The sequence below is a fragment of the Balaenoptera borealis genome, assembly GCF_965194805.1.
Source record: "Balaenoptera borealis genome assembly, chromosome: 6".
NCBI classification, from domain to species: Eukaryota; Metazoa; Chordata; class Mammalia; order Artiodactyla; family Balaenopteridae; genus Balaenoptera; species Balaenoptera borealis.
Window position 1 is genome coordinate 82,549,102 of NC_138863.1, and position 14,964 is coordinate 82,564,065.

Consider the following 14,964-nt stretch of genomic DNA (forward strand, 5'->3'; position numbering starts at 1 on the left):
TTTGTGAATCTTGGCCCAAAAGACTTTTCTTTTGAGAACTAAACTACAGTTAACAGTATCTGCGTTGCTACCAAAAAAAAAAAAGTAATAAACTTCTTCACAGACTCTAAGAAACAGGCTTTCAAGGAGGTAAGAGGGCAAAAATCTAGGTATATTAAGACAAAGAAATTGAATAATTTTGTTATAAGGAACATCTACTATACAGGTGCAGGGGTGAAGCCTGCATCAAAAAACCCAGCCAGGATCGCAATACCATGCACAGCATTAGCCACAGGTGTGTATAAGCAGAAGACAGGAACAAAGGAATTATCATAGATCTATACCACCAATGGAGCAAAACTAAAGAATATCTCAGAGGTGCATGAGACCAGGGTTTTATAAGGTTGGCCCCTATTAATAGAAAAACAAGTCAACAGTAAACCAATTATTTGGAGTCTTGACTCAATGCCTCTGAAAATTCACCAAACAAAATCTGAAATGATTACAGCAATACTCAAAGTAGAACAAAAATGAATCAGTCTGGTAATATATCTCCAAACAGCGATTCTAAAACAAAGCACACTATACTCTTTCACTATTCTGTTTGCTTTTTCTGATAATGTCAATGGGACATTAAAAGTTAACCACTCAGACAATGAATTATATTTTTAAATTAGAATCCTCATCTTCACTTTGCATTTCTGTAGAATTTTTACTGGCAAAAAATCTCCTGTATGCTTATGTATTGTAATTCCACCACTTTAAACAAACATGACTGTTGTACCATTCATTTCTCAGATGAGAAGGCGGACATAATAAGGGCTAACCACTTTCCCCGGTATCACAAAGAACCACCATGAAACATATGGCTTGTGTTTTCAGACTGTTTCTGAGTTACAATGACCTAGCCAGTTGCATCTTTTAAAAAATATATGCAGACTAGAAAACTGCAATAAACATACCTGTATTGGAAATATTTTCACAGCCACATATTCATTGAGTAACTGGGCTTTCCACACACAACCAAATCTTCCCCTTGCTTTCACTTCTAGTAACTGCAGTGGCTTCAAACCTAGTAATGGAGAAGGTGGGGGTGGTCCTGGGTCCTACAGATAAACAATAATAATATCATCTAAAGAGCAGCACATAACACATCTCACTTCTAAATATCAGAAAAACGTGAGTATACTGAGGAATCAACTGACAGAAACGGTAGACACGTACAAATGACATTAACTTCAATCTTGCCAAAACTGAATTCTCAAGCATTACTAATTATCTATAGTGATCAAAAAGCAAGAAACTTGAATTAAGAGTTTTCATAATAACATTCCTATTGCTACACACATACATATATATATATATATATATATATATATATATATATATATATATATACACACACATATATACACACACACATATAGCAATCAGGAGAAAAGATCTAAAATCTTTTTGATCCAGTCTCACTAATTCTCCTAAGATTTTTCTGTGACCTTCAGGATATTACTAACGGTATTTTAATTTCATCCAGTTGATTATTCCTTATAGGATAAGGATTTGAAAAGTGCCAGATACAGCAAATTATGGCTACGTCTCAAAGAAACCACTCCTCAAAATCCATTACTTTCCCCAGTGAGTGTTTAAATCTTTCTTCATGAATATCAGAAATACCCACAGCTGTTCTCAAACACATTACAAATAGGTATTTCAAATACAAAGCACATAAAAGGAGTATGTAATTTAGTGTTATTATAACCAAACTGCTCCATTCATTCTAATTTTTCCACCCAGTAACAATTTATCCCTTTGCTTATAATTACTTCCCAGAATTGATCTGAGATAATATTAGCATTCTGGGACTCATGGGCAAAGAAAGTACAAATAACAATTCAGAAAATAAGTGGTCATCATATTAGATGATAAGGTATGGTAAATGAAAGAGAAGTATACTGCTATAGTTAATTTTTTAAATGGAGCAACTATAATATATAAATAGGAGTACAGCATCACCAGGGAATCCTCCTATACAAAGTAGAGTGGCTACCCTTCGCTAAAAACATTGTATTAGTTAAATATCTGCAGCTAAAGCAAGAGGTAGAAAGCCTTTTGGAAAGCTTCCAGAGGAAAGCAGTAACATGTTTGAAGGCCTGTGTAATGAGTATTGTTAGGAAGAACTAAAATTTCTGTGGCAACAGCAACAGACTTTATGATACTGGGTGGCACCTAAGACACTTGGAGATTGTAGATTGTATGTCACCCCTTTATCAATGCATGTCTCTCTGCCTTTACTCTCCTTCCTTAAAACAAACAAACAAAAAAAACCCTCCTCTTCTAATGCCTCAGGACAGTTAGTGCTCCCTTTAGGCATTATTCAGCCCCTGGATGCCACTCAAGATTTTTTAAAAGTTGGCATCTACATTAGAAAGACCCTCAGCAATAGAAACATTGCAAAGTATTAAAGAGAAAAAATAATGTAATTTCTTCTTCTAAAGTAGACAATCTTTCTAAAATGGTTTGAGAATTCCTATTTTAAAACAGTATGATAAACCAGAAGACTTCCTGTGACCCATTTTAACATCAGATATTTATTTTTTAAATGTCTGCAAAAGTTGCTTTTCCTTCACACATTCAAAACATGAAAGGTTAGTAGAGCTAAAGATTATTTTAGTTTAACAGTGACAAGAAAGTCAGATGTACATCTTACAGAAGTATGGCCTCTCAAATTATGAGTCTCAGTGGGAGGGGACACAAGACACTCTGGAGAAGTTTTACCAGAACTGAACCCCCCCCCCTCGCATTCCTTGACTGATCATATGTATCTGCAATAAGAGACCCCACTGATCGGAGTATATGACTTATGTGAATGTGGAGACAGGAGGGAACAAGTTGAAACCCTCTTCTAGAGGCAAAGGAAACCGGTCAGAGCTCTAAGTTCAAGAATTATTGGGGGGCTTCCCTGGTGGCGCAGTGGTTGAGAATCTGCCTGCCAATGCAGGGGACATGGGTTCAAGCCCTGGTTTGGGAAGATCCCACATGCCACGGAGCAACTAGGCCCGTGAGCCACAATTACTGAGCCTGCGCGTCTGGAGCCTGTGCTCCGCAACAAGAGAGGCCGCGATAGTGAGAGGCCCGTGCACCGCGATGAAGAGTGGCCCCCGCTTGCCACAGCTGGAGAAAGCCCTCGCACAGAAACGAAGACCCAACACAGCCAAAAATAAATAAATAAATAAAACTAAATATTCACCTACAAGTTTAAAAAAAAAAAAAGAATTATTGGATAACTGCATTAAAGAATAATTATGCTAACTAAACAAAGTTCAATTTGAAAAACTTTAAATAACTATAAGGTTAAAGTCAATGATTCCCCCTCCTTCAGAGATAAGTTAGAAAAGTTGAGTTTTCAAAGCAGGGATGACAAAAATTAAAGTATGCAGATAAGGGTTGAAAGCTGAAGAGGGAAAATAACCAGGTAAAGAGTAATATAGCACTATATGTAAACACTAAAATTTTTAATAACTTTTATAAATTGACTGATAATGTCTCTCTAGATAACATACACATTATCCATTCTCTATTCTAAAGAGTACCAACCATATGGATATGATTCAGTCTATAAAATAGGATTTAGATGACTTAATGCACATCTCAAATTAAGAATATGTCGGCAGTTCAAAATAAGACTTTACTCTGTATGACAGACTCTAGGTCCATCCACCTCACTACAAATAACTCAATTTCGTTTATATTCCATTGTATATATGTGCCACATCTTCTTTATCCATTCATCTGTCGATGGACACTTAGGTTGCTTCCATGTCCTGGCTAATGTAGCTGATTCATGTTGTCATAAAGCAGAAACTAACACACCATTGTAGAGCAATTACACTCCAATAAAGATGTTAAATAAATAAATAAAAGAATACCCAAAATAAGACTTCAATATAATATTAACCTTAATTTTAGGAAACAAAAATTTCCAATGCCTATGTTTAGAATAAAAAAAAAAAAATCACTGAATGTTTTCCAAATTCACAGATAAACTTAAAAGTTCCCGTAAGTTTCCAAGACTCTGTTTACAAAGTTTCTAAGCTACCGTTATTTCAGTAAGAAATCTTAGATCACTCTCCTAATGAAATTACCATTGCAGTCAGCATTATATATTAACAGCCTGAAAATATGCTTTGTCAAAATTACTTATAAGTAAAAAGCTTAAATTTAGGAGAACACAGGCCAATTTTCAAAGGGTGAGAAAAAGATCTACAAAGGCACACTCCTACAAAATGTCAAAACTTAGAAATGATAATTCTACAATTCTTAGAAAGGTTAGGTTCAAAAATGAGAACTCTGTAATAGATTATAACTCTATAAAATCTATACTACCAGTCAATATATCTTTTTGCTTTTCTAATAAAATATTATTGGACTATTCTTCTAATTCACATACTTTTCAGTTCTTACATTTAAGAGCTTACATTTAAAGGAAGTTTTAACCACTTCCCTCATATCTAGCTTTTACTTATCCTATAATCTAAGAATATTAGAAATTATTTTCTGTTTATTAGCAGCATTATACTAATTTACCCAAAAAAACCTCATACTTGATTCTAGGAATAAAGATTTATACCCCTAAAATATATGCGAACCTGGGGAGACAAATTCAGACTTAAACTTCATAATGACAACAACATTCTGATATTATCCATAAAACATGGCTTTGCCCTGCTACAGAGAAAAACCACTTTTGGAGGGGTAACTATAAGGACTACAGAGTTCCTGAAAACTTTCCCTAAGTTCCAGTTCTCTTGCAGCACCCATGCTATTTTGCACAGTTAAAAAGATATTCATTAGAACATGGTTCTGATTACACCTCTTCTTTACCCATTTGTATGTGAAAATTATGGCATCAGAAGACATCATGTTGAGAAGCGACAAAGGACAATAGCTGGAGAAAGTGCCCCCCACCCCAGCACCACTACACAGTATCATTACTGTAACCAATAGTGGATAAGAGATTAGAGGTGAAGAGCTGTAAAGCAGTCTGTGATCATTTTACTTATTCTGAGTTCTCCATATGAAAGGTTAATTCTAATCTAAATAAAGCCTTAAACTTCCAGACAGCAAAAGATCAAGTTATACTTCTCTAGCCAGTCCATTTGCTAAAGATGCCAAAGATGAAAGAAACTACCTGAAAATATAGATTTCACGTTAAAAGATAATGGATTCGACCAGAAAGTCAGCATCTGTTAAAAATGAGCACATGCTGATATCTAAGGTAATGACATACTATAAAAATTAAGCAATACAAGGTTTGTAAGGCTAAAAATCTAGCCATTAGGTGTTAACTTCTAGCCAACTAAAACAGTTGTTTCTACATTTCACCTTAGATAAGTATAAACACTGGTAACAATTCTTTAAAACCAAAAACTATTACTATGACAAGCCAATCATGTTTTTAATACTAGAAGTGGAAAAAAAAAAAAACTACAACATAAATTTATAAACTATAGAGGATGCACAATAAAGCAACAACAACAAAAAAAAATCTAAGAACAAAATGTTTAGTATGCATCCACAAAAAGTGCCACAACCATAAAACAAACATCAATGCATCTTACCTCTATCATTATATGAAAGGCGTGCTTGTGAAGAAAAAACACAGGCAAAAGAAATTACGATTTATATCCAGAATGAAATGAAAAATGACACATCAGTTACAAAAGTGAAGGAAGGAGAATAATGATTTAGCTTTTTAAAAGCTGGCAATGATCCAATGTATCATATTTTTAAAATGAGAACAGAGAACACTTTCCTTATAAACAGAGGAAAGTAATATATTCTTTTTTTAAATCTTGGAAATTACCTATCAGATAAGAGGTATTATTATATAGATGACTCTAGTATGACCCCAAGTTACCTGATCCAATGGACTTCAAGCCAGCAAATAAACTAAACCAAGTCTTAAATAATTGTTACTTATTTTTCTAAGAAGTTCTAAGGCCTAACTATAAGAGTTTTTTTTTTAAAAAAAGCAATTTAGCTGAGAAGCTATGCGTTGGAATTGGACTCTGGACACCAGAGGGCAGTACTGCCTTTAACAAAAACTGTAGGAGCAGCACAAGAAATTTTTATATAGCTAAAGTTTCTCAGACAGTTGTCCTAAGAATCTAGCATCTCCAATTTCCTGAACTGCTTCATTCCCCTCTCATGGAAGACGGAAGAATCCTTACAGTGAGACAAAAAAACATTTCTGGTGCCTATGTGAGTGTGTGCTACATAAATAATACACTAGGGAAAGAAAATAAGATGGGAGAAAAGTAAGATCAGAACTGAGCAGAACACAGTGATAGACCAGGCCTACTGTTAACTACTTCCCCAGCTACATCCAGAGTGAAGAGGTCAAGCAGTGGTGGCCTTGGAAGGAAGTATCCATGCATATTTTTCAGGCTCAGGACACTCAGATACTGATAAAGAACAAGATTTTCATTTTCCTAGTCATCCCACAACAGGTAAGGGCCCTAATTTAAAATCAAGAGAAATATTGTCACCAGTGTAAAGAAAGACTTCGAATTCCTCCAAACATGTGACTATATTTCCCAGTTTCCAATATTTCTACAGAGAACAAATAGCACTGACGACAAAGATTTGACAACTTGTTTATATGTACCAGTTGCTTAACTAGTTTTTCTTGCTTCTTGATTTTCTCCTGTGATAATGATTCAGGATTATTTAATAATTCATCTAAAAGGCTTAGCTAATCTCACTATCAAAACATTTTATCAGTACTACAAAGTAAAATTCATCCCTTGAAAGAATACATGCCAAATGAGTAACTAGACTGTAGCTTCCAAGGCTTAAACACCTCTGTTTTTGTTTTCACACCAGTGCTTTCAGAGACAAAGATGCCATTGTAGTAACACTGTGCAAGTAGGTGCTGTCCATGCATCTTACCAAAAAAGTGCACCTTTGCTCAATATACCTCTCAATAAGTATTAGAATAAGCTATAGAACCATCCAAACTAAACAAGACCCACCAAGAACAGGCCTCAACGCATAAACTATGTTACAAAATAAGAGGCAAAACAGAATCCAAAAAAATAAATTCACCGAAATACACAAATAGATAAAGAGTAACCAAACAAAATAATCTGGATTCACAACTTGGAAAATGAAACTTGATGATCATGCACTGTGACTGGAGATAACAGTGAAAACCAAATCAGCACATTAATGTCAAGTAATTAGGTTGCTGGATGAGAACGAGGCTTGCTGCTTATTCCTTAAGGGGAAAAGAAATTAACTATTGACAAACATCAGAAAGGAATGAATAATACTTCTCTATTCATTCAACAAATCTTTACTGAGCACCTAGTTTGTGCCAGGCACTGGCTACCCAGGCTCTCATGACACTTACTATAGTGTGGGGAAGAAAGACTAGTCAAAGAATCATACTAATGAATGCATAATTATAAAATAAGAGCAATAAAAAGCAATTTAGTTACCTTGAGCACGTGTAAAGAGAAACCTAACTTATACTGGGCAAGGTAAATAAGAGAAGACCTCCTGAGGAGAGGATCCTTGAGAAATGAAATAAGTACTAGAGCGAGGCAGATGAGGTGGAAAAAAACGGTATTGGGACACATCCTAGATTTCTGACTTGTGCAACCAAATGGTTACTGGTTCCATTTACTGAGAACCAGGTCTGAGAGAGAAGATCATTACCCTTGTATTGTTAAGTGCTTGGAGACATCTAAGTGGAGATATTAAGAACGCAGTTAGATACACAGAACTAGAATACAAAGAAATCTTTCTAGAAATATGGATTTTTACATGCTATAAATATATGTGAAATATACTATAAATTTTCTCTTACTATTTAAACCATTCCAAGATTTATATTTATACATAATTTTGTTAATAACTCACTCAACAACCTCTTTGGATGATCAAGAAGAATTAAGTACCCGCTCAACAAAGTATTTGAAAACTGACAAATTCTGAATTTGTTTCCTCTTAATCATATAATTATCTTACATTCTAAGACATTTTACAATTGCAAATTTTAAAAAAGACTATTTACTGCCAAGCAGACAGAAATAGAATATAGAAAGAAATAATATAGTATGTGTATCAGGACAAATGCTTCTGAGCTAAGGAAAGCAAGACATTATATATACATTAACACAGATTTAATAATACTGATACTGTCAAATGCACAGCCATGATTCTATCCAATTAGATCTTCAAAATTCCTCTCTGATACATCAACTCCTACTTCTCACATCTTAACTCCTTCCAAAAGCAAAGCATGAAGGCAGACCAAGGTGGATGAGTGAGGATTCTGCATAAGTTCCCTGAGAAGTGACTAGCCCCTCAGGGCGGCCAGCACTGGAGTTGCAAGCCTGAAGGAGACGCGGCAGGCGCGCCTATTCTGTTGGCTGCTGCTCAGGAGCATCAGGTTTATTCCTGGGCACAGAAGAGATTTTATTTTTATTTAGCATTTGTGTTCTGCAAGTGGAAAAAAGGAAAAGGACCGTGCTATACATTAATAAATTGTGATGTGATAAAATGGTTATGTTTCTCTGCAAGGCTATATATAGTCACTATAAAAACTATTTTAAATGTAAATTATGTACTCTGATCCCTCCCTGTATCCTACTTTAGTTTTTTATGGACCCAACTTAATAATTTACTGAAATGAGCTATTCAATTAAAATTACTTCAATGGATAATAATAATCCTTGGACATAAATGCCCAAGGCTTTGCCACTCAGCAGACTGACTCTAGGCCAAAGTCACTTCACCTATATACCTCATGGGGTATTGAAAGATTACACTGAGTTAATATGTATAAAGTGCTCTGTATAGTGCTTGACAGAGTACTCAAAATGAAATTTTTTATTTTTTGAAATTAATTTCAAAGTATTGACACATATATATGCCAATATTTTGAAATTATTTTCAAGTAAAATAATTTCAATAAATCAATTTTAATATTGAAATCAATGGTTTCAACAAAAAATTCTTCCTTTGGAGTACAATTTTGAGGTCATTGGCAATTAACAGCTAAAACTTATTGAGCACTTAAAATCTAGCCCAGCACCCCAGATGTGGCTCTTCTCCCAATCACTACAGAACTGGAATCAAACATTTCTCCTCCTTTCCTCCATCTTTGCCCAAAATTATTGAAGCAATTCCCTTTTTACTCTTTTTACCCTTCCTCTCCAAGCTGCAAAGTCAAACAACCAATCAACCAACCTATTTTTAGTGCACCTACATGTTAACTGTGGGCTCCAGAAGGGCCAGCAGAGACTGTCCCTGAGCCACTTAACATTATACATCAAGCACAGCGCCTGGCACACAGTAGGTGCTCAAGCAACAGGTGAATAGTTAAGCAAAAATAAAACAAACCAACCAACATGAACACCTCCCCAGCCTATCTGATGCAAGCAGCTTTCACTAAGAAATGGACTTCTTCATTTTTATTACCTCAAATTAAAAAAAAAGTTTGACAGCAATGAAGTAGCTAGGAATGGTGGAACAGATCGAGGATGAGGTCCAGGAAATAAAAAACAGAGAGAAAAGCAAGCTCACTTCTTCCTATCTACCATCTCCTTGCCAGACAAGAAAAAGGAGATATTATGCACTCTGGTCTATATGCATCAGTCCCATTCGTAAATTGGCAAACAAGGTGGGGCCCTTCACAGGCCAAAGAAAAACTGATTTCAAGATTTTAAAATTTAATATGTCATTTTTAGAAATAAGGTCCTTTGATTAATTTTAATGTGCAGCTTTAACTTGTTTTAAGCTTTTGATACAGCTTTTTTTTTCCCCCTTTCGCTCCTTCTCCCCTTCCTTTTTGCTTTTGGACACAGAATTTCAGCCAACCTCCAAGTGGGCCTGTCTATACATTTGTAAGAGAAACAACTTATATACACCTAACTAGAGTAATACTTTGTCAAGCTGCATGTCTATGGATAATTTATGATACTTCTCCCTACAATTAGTTTAGAAGTATATATAGAAGTAAGTTGTGGGACCTCCCTGGTGGCACAGTGGTTAAGAATCTGCCTGCCAATGCAGGGGACATGGGTTCAATCCCTGGTCCAGGAAGATCCCACATGCCACGGAGCAACTAAGCCCGTGTGCCACAACTACTGAGCCTGCACTCTAGAGCCCGCGAGCCACAACTACTGAAGCCTATGTGCTCTAAGGCCTGTGTACCACAACTACTGAGCCCATGTGCTGAACTACTGAAGCCCGTGCAACTAGAGCCCATGCTCTAGGCAAGAGAAGCCACTGCAATGAGAAGCCCACGCAATGCAGCAAAGAGTAGCCCTGCTTGCTGCAACTAGAGAAAGCCCACGTGAAGCAATGGAGACCCAACACAGCCAAGAATAAATTTAAAAAAAAAATTTTTTTTAAATAAGTTGTAATTTAGGTTATCAATACAAAAATAATGACACAAAGAGACATTTGTAGTAGCCCTGTTTCTTAGGCATATATGGAAAAAAAAAAAAGGTGCTCAAGAGTTAGGCAGTAGTGGGGCTTCCCTGGTGGTGCAGTGGTTGAGAATCTGCCTGCCAATGCAGGGGACACGGGTTCGAGCCCTGGTCTGGGAGGATCCCACATGCCGGGGAGCAGCTGGGCCCGTGAGCCACAACTGCTGAGCCTGTGCGTCTGGAGCCTGTGCTCCGCAACAAGAGAGGCCCGCACACCGTGATGAAGAGTTACCCCCGCTTGCCGCAGCTGGAGAAAGCCCTCGCACAGAAATGAAGACCCAACACAGCTAAAATAAATAAATAAATAAATTTATAAAAAAAAGAAAAGAGTTAGGCAGTAGAATTATATACCACCACATTAAATATCTTAAAATAATACAATTAAAAACTATATGTGAAGTGTAGGTTCTAGCTCTTAGCAGAAACCTAACACAAACTCTAAGCTAATAAAACATCAAATTTTGGTATCTTATGAGCATACATTAAAGCACCACTAAATTTCACTTAAAAATACATCATACAATCAGAATGAGATAGATTAAAAGTACTAAGCTGAAAAGCTGTCCTCAATATACTGTTAGAAGAAAGCAACTGTAGAATAACATTTTATAGTTTATAAAAAAGAAAATACATATATACTCAAATGAGATTAGAAAAGGATGTCAAAAGATACACACCAACCCATTAAAACTGGTTATTTCAGGAAACTGATAAAGGAAAAAGAGGAAGAACAAATGATTCTCTCCTTTTTTTGGACATACTTCTTTCTGTATAATTTGTCTTGCTATAACAAGCAAGCATTTGTAGTTAATTTTTAAATGGAAGAGAAAGTGAAAGAGAGAGATGTGTTCTTAAACTCCAGCCATTTAGCAATCAACCTATTTCAAGATGTGCTTCTACAGATGTAATATTTATTTTGTAAGTATAACTTAACACTAACATATTAAATTAAATATTCAATAAAACTCAGTAAACTTCTCCCTGCATCTTCTCCAAATAAGGAAGCAGCACACTCTCCTAAACTGACTTGGCTGAATAATGTTATGCTACCCCTTTAGTATCTTATTAATTTTAAATGGGTACATATATAAACTCATGTTCAACAGGAAAATACTACAAAGCATTGTCACAGATGGCTTGGTTTCTCAGGGGATAGTAATCTGACATACTGTGAAACGACAACCTATTATTACTTTAATATTAAGGTCAACAGCATTGTTTTGTATGCACAACTCAGTATTCCAAATATCTGAAAGCCTTTAGTCAGACCAAAATCTAGATAAAATGTCATGAAAATGTTATGTCAGGACTGAAGAGACTGATGTCATTTAAAAAGTATTAATGCTGCAATACTTTAGTGCTATTATATAGCCTTCAAAAATTAACAAGAAGCTAACTTCATACCTTGTTAAAGGTAGGTAATTTCTAGCCCCTAAACTGCATTTTCTTATCAAGTGATATTTTTTATCAGCACAAATATAGATTTTATAAGAAGGAAACTTAAGCTTACATATGGTTATGAAAGCAATGCAAACAGTTTCACTGAAACCACATTAACTCTAACCACAATAAGACTTCTTAACAGAGTCAATGCATCAATTCCCTCATATTTGTGACTCACTGGTACTAGAAAAACCAGTTTGCATTCAATTTACTTACTGGAGATTGTAAGAGCATCCACCTACATACAGAAAGACAGTTTCAGGATAGGCAAAAGAAAAGGTGACCCAGGTAATGCAAATTAAAAGGATGCTTCACACCTGTGATTACAGAAAGACCTGAATAATGGCATTCCCTTATAAAAGCCTGAAAAACTTCAACTTATTTTATCCCCAAGAAATAAAGTCCTAAAGCACATAAAATGTTCATTAAACAACTCCTGGGTATACTGCATTATCACTTAGTATAACACTAAATGAAACAAAGTCAGTTCAGCAATTCATCACTTACAGAATGGTTATTACACGCAAACACTGCATGAGACACAGTAGTGAGTACAATACATACCTTGTCTTTAAGGAGCTTATAATAAAGTGTGATAATGGAACATGCTCGCAAATGGCCAGAACCTTTCTCAACCTAAGTTATTTCATCTGAATCACAAAAGAGAGAAACTGACTTGAGCACTATTTTCTCAATTCTTTCAAGGATGGCACGTAACTAATACCATTCTAGATATATATGATGGGTGGCTTAGGGTGTAATGGAAGAAAAGAATCAAAAGGCAGACAAAGTATGGAAGACGACATGTCATGTTCCAAACTTTGTATTCTTGCTGTTGGATCACTCAGAGCCCTCAAATATTTTTAAGCACGGAAGTAACATAATCAGACATGCAAAATGTTACTGTATAGCAATAGTATAGATGGAGAGAGAGAACTGGAAACAAGAAGACCAGCTACGAGACTACAGAAATAATCTCAGCCTCCAGCATAATAACGTCCTGAAAACCACAGGATCAGAAAGGATGAAAAGGTACTGGAGTTCATAAATAACAAGGCTAAGAATAGGAGAAGTTACTGTCTCCAAGGCTTTCATCCAGGATGAGGGGAAGACAGTGATAACATGAAAAAATGTTAGAAACATAGTAGTTACAGGTTATAAAGAAAGAAGAATGGTTTATTTCTTAAAAAAAAAAAAGCACAATTACTTTTTTCTATGTCTTTAACTATGATAGATCTATTTTAGAATATTCTTTATTTTAAAATACATTAGAACCGTAATTAAAGACCAGATTTTAAAGCATGTATATCCCTGTATCACTTCTTCAAAATACTAACAAAACCAGAAGAAACTTTAAACAACTTGATGTCTTAGAAATAAAGAATCCTACCATTTAACTGCCAGAACCAGCTTATTAAGAGATGTATGTAGATATGTCTTAGTCTTCCAGAATACCCCGTAAGACTGATTTTTACCCACAAAGAGAATAAATAAAAGACTGAGATCAGACCAATGAATGAGCACAGTATATGTAACGTTAGCTTGTTCTGCTGAGAATCACTGTAAATTCTCTTCAAATATAGTTCTTATTGTAGGAATGATCCACCAATAAGCTATCACCAGCCTTTAGCCAACACTTTAAGAAAAAGTTTCCCTAAGAAAAGAGAATGACAAATTTTATGTCATTGTCTAAAAGTGAAGAAATTAGAAGGAAGATTGTTGCAGAAATGCACAACAAGAATGTAAGATCTTTTCCTAACTGGTCTTGAAATTAAACTTTGAATATGGGGACATGAATATGGGGTGAAATGCAGAAGACACCTTAAGACTTCAAATGTGTAGTATGTTTCCCTTACCTACTTCTCCTGTCCCTCAAAAAAGTCTTGAATAGCTAGGGCATTGGCACTATCAACGCAGAAGCACAAGAATCTTTACCTGCAACCCAATCAATGTTCATAAACCCTATTCTAAAATGTGTGCTAAAAAAATTTTAATGGAAAACAGATGACTTGTTTATTTCCCCTTCTGTCCTCTGTGAGACAATGTGATCATGTTATTGCTCACTTTAGCAGTCAAACTACATAACATCCCAAAATAGGAAAATAAATTCCCTCTTAGAATGATTTTGAAATGGCAGGGATGTTTACCGAATTATCTGAAACAGCAAAAGCGTCTGCTTTCTGAAAAAAGAGAGGCAGAACAGCATAAGCAGTAAGAGCAAAGCTTTAGTGTCAGAGTCCTTGGTTCAGATTCCAGCCCTGATACTTGTGAGCTTTGCTCTGTCTCAATTTCTTTATCTATAAAATGGGGATTATAACACTACATAAACAACCCTGTGAGGTAAAATCAGATCAGTCCTTTCCACACCTGGCTGGTCACCAGAATTGCCTGGAAAACTTACTAGAATCATAATATCCCAGGCCCCATTCCATACTTTCAGGGGCGTGGTCCAGGAATTTGTATTTCTTAACAAATTCCAAAGATGATCCTTACATACTGGTCACAACTTGGAAATCATGGGGAAATTTTTATGTATTTTTTGTGTATTTTTTATATATATATTAATACATCTACGTAACTTACCAGTACTCTAGCACACTGTAAATGTTCAATTAATGCTTGATACAATTAACAATCATTTTTTTGAAGCAGAAATAAAACTGAGCATTTTGTAACAAGATGGCCACTAAGTAATCTTGCAGAAGTAGTCTGCATAAACCTCTCACCAAAAATGAGACTTATAGCATGACTCTATACCATTTGAAACAGTGAAAGATGACATATATGAAGTTCCACATTGATGACAATGCTCCTTTTCCACAACACAGTTTATGACAGAAGGAAAGCATAAAGTCAGGCATGTCTTAAATTTTTCATAACAAAGCCTGACCATTCCAGGTCATTCCATCACAAAACCTTTTAAAGTTCCTTCCTTATTTTTCAGTAATTCATACAATTCATGCAAATTCACCAGAGAACAACACAAACCCTAAATAAATGTGTACAATAACATTAACCATTGCAACAAATATCTAAAACC

At 35.4% G+C, this 14,964-nt stretch overlaps 1 protein-coding gene across 2 annotated transcripts in view; it reads right to left on the reverse strand.

Annotated features, from left to right (window-relative positions):
- The window catches only part of ACVR2A (activin A receptor type 2A), an 84,715-nt gene that overhangs the window by 15,164 nt on the left and 54,587 nt on the right, over positions 1-14,964 (reverse strand). For both annotated transcript variants that reach the window (XM_082397242.1, XM_082397243.1), the window contains exon 5: positions 942-1,085. In XM_082397242.1, coding sequence (XP_082253368.1) covers positions 942-1,085 — 144 coding nt within the window. The remainder of the gene's footprint in view (positions 1-941; positions 1,086-14,964) is intronic.